The sequence below is a fragment of the Alnus glutinosa genome, chromosome 11 (genome assembly GCF_958979055.1).
Source record: "Alnus glutinosa chromosome 11, dhAlnGlut1.1, whole genome shotgun sequence".
In the NCBI taxonomy this organism is placed as follows: Eukaryota; Viridiplantae; Streptophyta; class Magnoliopsida; order Fagales; family Betulaceae; genus Alnus; species Alnus glutinosa.
Genome location: NC_084896.1, coordinates 238,302 through 243,543, shown reverse-complemented (window position 1 = coordinate 243,543; position 5,242 = coordinate 238,302). Strand labels below are relative to the sequence as shown.

The 5,242-nt window shown below is 41.9% G+C and overlaps 2 protein-coding genes across 2 annotated transcripts; one reads left to right on the top strand and one right to left on the bottom strand.

Annotated features, from left to right (window-relative positions):
* Nucleotides 1-320: 320 nt before the first annotated feature.
* LOC133882699 (protein JINGUBANG-like) lies at nt 321-2,450 on the top strand. The gene has a single exon (XM_062321909.1). It carries the CDS (start codon nt 536-538, stop codon nt 1,991-1,993), a length of 1,458 nt encoding a protein of 485 aa, XP_062177893.1. The 5' UTR covers nt 321-535; the 3' UTR covers nt 1,994-2,450.
* A 1,695-nt stretch (nt 2,451-4,145) lies between these two features.
* Nucleotides 4,146-4,946, bottom strand: LOC133881953 (uncharacterized mitochondrial protein AtMg00310-like). Its single transcript, XM_062321029.1, has one exon. The coding sequence runs from the start codon at nt 4,944-4,946 to the stop codon at nt 4,146-4,148; it is 801 nt and encodes a 266-aa protein (XP_062177013.1).
* Nucleotides 4,947-5,242: the final 296 nt, after the last annotated feature.

The window sequence follows — 5,242 nt, the reverse complement described above, 5'->3', positions numbered from 1 at the left end:
TCAGAGTCAATATCTCTTTCTTCTAGTAGAAGCTAGGGAAAGGTCAAACGCCCAGTCTGAAAACGCTTCTTCACGTTCTAACCCTGTCTTCTTAGATATTTCAAAAAAAAATAAAAAAACCCTGTCTTCTTAGAACTCCTAAACGGAAAAACCGGTTTCCCAGAAAAGCGTTTAGCGTGTGGAGCTGAAACGCCGCAAAAAGAGAACCAAGAAAGCGAGAACCCTTTCAGCTCCATACAATAATATGGCCATTTTAAGGCTTTTCCCTTAATTACCGGCACTCCAGGTTTTCCGGTTCGTTTCGATCACGTCTCCTTCCACCACGTGTCAACAACCCACACCCACCACTGTTCGACCCCTCCTATTTATATATAACACCCGACCATTCTCACAGCCTTTGATAAGTTTCTCATAATTTTCCTTCAAAACTTTCCGTCATAATCTACGATTCTCCAAACACCCTCAATTTTTTCTTCTACTTTCTCTCCAAGTTTCTTCTTCTATCCCTCGCTTCCTTTTCCAATTGCTGGCTATAATGACAAACGATAGGGGAGGTACTGCGGTAATGGAGCAGAGCGGTAGTCTCAGGCGACCTAAATTCGGAGTTCTATTGCATTCCGATCCGGGTCTGCCTTCCACGAACAACCACGACGACGAAAGCTACTCGAACAACCATCGACATAGCATTGCTTTCGACTACTCACACCGCCATAGCGGCGGTTCGGGTGCGGCGAGCCCCGGAAACTTCGATACTGGTAGTACTGCAACCTCTCCGTACGCCATGTCACCGTGGAACCAAACCTCTCCGTACACGCAATCTCCATGGATAACACCCTCGCCGTATAGCCCATTCGACGAGGGTACTCATCGAAACGGCCTCATCGGCTCGCTGGTACGCGAGGAGGGTCATATATATTCTTTAGCGGTTTCCGGGGATTTGTTATATACAGGTTCGGATAGTAAGAACATACGCGTTTGGAAGAATCTAAAGGAGTTCTCAGGGTTTAAATCCAACAGTGGATTGGTCAAAACCATAATTATATGCGGCGAGAGGACTTTCACAGGCCACCAAGACGGAAAAATCCGGGTCTGGAAGGTTTCCCGTTCAAACGCTAGCAATTTCAAACGTAACGGAAGCTTGCCCACGTTCAAAGATTTCCTGAAGAGCTCCATCAACCCCAAAAACTACGTGGAAGCCCGACGCCACCGCAACGTGGTTCGTATCAAACATTTCGACGCCGTTTCGTGCATGAGCTTGAACGAAGAGCTGGGCTTGTTATACTCTGGCTCGTGGGACAAGACCATGAAGGTCTGGCGCATCGCGAACTCCAAGTGCTTGGAGTCCATCACAGCCCACGACGACGCCGTAAACGCTGTCGTTGCGGGGTTCGATTCCTTGGTCTTCACAGGGTCGGCGGACGGAACGGTCAAAGTTTGGCGGAGAGAGCTACAAGGCAAAGGAACCAAGCATTTCTTAGTTCAGGTATTGTTGAAGCAGGAGAACGCGGTGACCGCTTTGGCCGTGAACCAATCGGGCAACGTGGTGTACTGTGGGTCGTCGGATGGGCTGGTGAACTATTGGGAACGTGAAAAGCACTTGTCCCACGGTGGGGTCCTGCGGGGCCACAAGCTGGCGGTGCTGTGCTTGGCGACAGGAGGGAACCTGTTGTTCAGTGGGTCGGCAGATAAGAATATATGCGTGTGGAGGAGGGAGGAGGAGGGCGGGGCCCACGTGTGCCTCTCGGTCCTGACGGGCCACACCGGGCCGGTCAAATGCCTGGCCGTTGAGGAAGATCGGGACTCTGGTGATGCAGCTGATCAACGGTGGATAGTGTACAGCGGGAGCTTGGACAGGTCCGTGAAGGTCTGGCGCGTGTCCCAGCACGCTCCGGATCTGAGGCAGATGAGGATTGCGGAGCAGGTGTACGGGAGTAATGGGAAGCCTGCAGGGAGAGGGAGCCAAAACAAGAGGCACCATAGCCATCAAAGTTAAAATAATAAAAAAAAGAAAAAAGAAAAGAAAAAGAAAAGGGACAGGGAGAGGGACAGAGATATGTACATAAAAATTAGAAAGTGAAAGCTGGTGCTCCTTGAATGGACTGTGACGATCACACGAATCACAGAAGGTGGTCCCCAGAATAAGAGGCGGACGGTGACAGATGAGGTCTAGGGAGCACAGCGATTATATATGGTGGTTATAAATGCAACGTCTTCTTCAGCATGCGCAGTTGCATCAGAAGAAATCACGAGTTGAAGAAGAAACCTGTCGAAGAGGGATTCGGTTTGTGACAAGAAGATTTGCCTTGCTAGATGGGTCGTCTCTCATTAATTTCACAATTTTGGGTTCGATCAGAGAATTGGTCAAACAAGTGATAAAAGCTGCTAGCAACTAAATTGTCTGTCATATATATAAATGGTGTCGTTATGTAGAAGTTCTACATAACCAACAATTAATGGAGTTTTCTCTGGCGCTTTCGATCGTTTAGGGGTTCCGAAAGAAGATTGAGTTCGTGGATGCAAATGTTTTTAAGTTTCTGCAATTATTTTTTTTCGCTTTAGCTGTATCAAACTTGAGAAGCAAGCATATATATATATAATTAGTAATAAGAAGGTCTGTTAATGCTCTCAATTAAGTAAACTGATCATAGAGATAGAGATCGAGATCGATGGAACCAGACTTTATCGTTTCCCTACTTCATTCGAAAATATTTTCTCTCTCTCTCTCTCTCTCTATCTTAATTTAATTGTTTGGTTTTCATTTCAATCTGGTAATAATTTCGTACGTAGTGGTTGTTGGTAGGAGAAAAAAATATGTATATACATTGAGCACGACAGAGGAATTAATGCTTGTTTTAATTAATACATGAGTGATGAGTTGTTTATCTACACATGCTATGATCATAAATGAGAATATGTACGTTGCCCTATCAATCTAACATATATTTCTTCGTAGCATGTGGCATAGCCTCATAGGGGTCGATCAGGACCATCAGGGAATTCTTGGTGCTACCAGCTTTAAATACTGCATGTCTTATATATTACCTTGACACGTACAACTGAGATGATTAGCGGAAGGTTTTTTTTTTTTTTTTTTTTTTTTTAACTTTTATTTAATTTAATTAAGTAATTAAATTATTTTTTTCTTTTAATCTTATTTAAAAGAACTTTATAATAGTTTTCCTTATATTTTTTTATATTATTTAAATATTATTTCAAATAAATAATAGAGGAATAAGAGAAAAAACAAAAAGTTTTTAATAATAATTTTCTTTTTTTTTTTTAATAAAAGACTTTATAAAGCTTAACCTCAACAATCTAAACAATTCAGTGAAGACCGGAAACAACTCCTGCATAGGGACAAAACCTCCTAGCTAGGAAATTAACAAAAATAGCACAACAACAACAAACTACTGCTCCACATAGAGCCTTAACCTTATAACAACTTACTGCTACAAGCAAACCAGAAAACAACGGAGCAGAAAAGCAAAATAAACCCGCAGCAACCACAAAGAACAGAAGTCAATAACTTCTACGAGAGCACTTCAGAGGAAACTTAGCAAACAATCTAGTCTTTACTTCCCATCTAATCCTTGAAATAGTTTTCTGAAACAGGTAGAGAAATTATTTCCTTTCATCACTTGAACACTCTAGGAGAGGAGGACAAGGAATAGAAAAACCCAGAATCATAGAAAAACCCCCAGCAAACCAACATCAAACACAGCAACCCTCCATTCCAAACAGACCAACTAGATAAGATTTTGCAGATTCCATTTAGAAACAAGATTCATAGAATTCTGGAGGTGCTTGAAATACCCTTTAGCTACGATCCTAGCCCGAGCTTCCCACCTAATACGAGCTAGGAGTACTTCCTTAGTGCGTGGAGTATTATTGTGCAAGAGATCATTTCTCTACTTCCATAAATGATACACAGAAGCTCCAAGGCACAACCGGCCCAAGCTGGCTTTTAAGCTTTTTCCTTGCAGCTCCTTCAAACACCAGACTTCTATATTTTCCCAATCCAAAGGCACATTGAGAAAGGAACAGTTAGCCATGATTTCAGTCCAAATCTGACGACTGAAACTGCACCTAAAGAAAAGGTGATCACGGCTCTCTTGGACTCCGTAACAGAAAAGACACAAAATCTGTCATGTATAGCCACAACCACTCATACGTTGTTTTATGACCAAAGCATCCCGGAAAACTAGCCAAAGAATGAAGGAATGACGGAGGATAGAAGTGGGAGACCAAACAATCTTCCACCACCTGACTATCGGATGCACCTCTCTCAGCTTGTCCCAGGTATCCGAACACTTGTAAATGCCACTTCGAGAATTCCACACGAGCTCATCAGAATCACCTATATCAACTGTATGTAGCTTACTTTGTACCTCTACAAGACCGTCTGATCGGGCATGAGGCCAGAACCAATCACCATTCTTAATAATAACATCTAGCTTGGAATGCAGGGAAAAGCCAGAATCATGAACAATTCTATAATCGAAATTATCTAGAAGGTAGCCTGCAGGGTGCCAATGACCCAGCCACAAGAACACCTTAGAACCATTCCCAACCTTAAATTGGATGAAACTCTTGGCTATGTCTCGGAGCTTGAGGATCTTCTTCCAACTCCAAGAACATGAAGTTGGAATAGGAATCGTCCAAAAATTCCTACCATTCAGCCAGTTAGCTTTAGTCCATGCTACCCATAAAGAGCCAGCTTTTGAGAATAAATTCCATATATGATTAAGCATTGATGCCTGATTCCAAACTGCAATGCTTTTAATCCCAAGACCCCCTTCTCTCTTGGGAAGACACACCTTACTCCAAGCCACCTTAGCATGAGCCTTAGAGTATCTGCCACTCCATAAGAACCTTTTGAGTTTCTGTTCAATCAAATGGATAACTCTCTTGGGCAGAATGAAGACCTTAGCCCAAAAAACCTGCATGCTAAGAAGAACAGAATATAAAGTTTTTAATATTAAAATTAATACACGGTTTTTTAAAAAATTTCTATACATTAAAATAACAGTTTCTTTAAGTTTTTTAATTTTTTAATGTCACATTACATTTCACATCTGTTTGTAAAACTTTATTTGTAAAAGTTTAAGTACTTTTATTATTTCTCTAACAAGATCAAAGAAAATATTAAATAAAGCTGCCCGTAGTGATTTAAGTAGGAGAACAATATATTGCACTAGGATAATTTAAATTTGCTTACTGATAAACTCCGTATGAAGGGAAA

Bases quoted from the DNA above. Each gene is read 5' to 3' on its own strand.
- LOC133882699 (XM_062321909.1), top strand. From the start codon at position 536: ATGACAAACGATAGGGGAGGTACTGCGGTAATGGAGCAGAGCGGTAGT.
- LOC133881953 (XM_062321029.1), bottom strand. From the start codon at position 4,946: ATGCAGGTTTTTTGGGCTAAGGTCTTCATTCTGCCCAAGAGAGTTATC.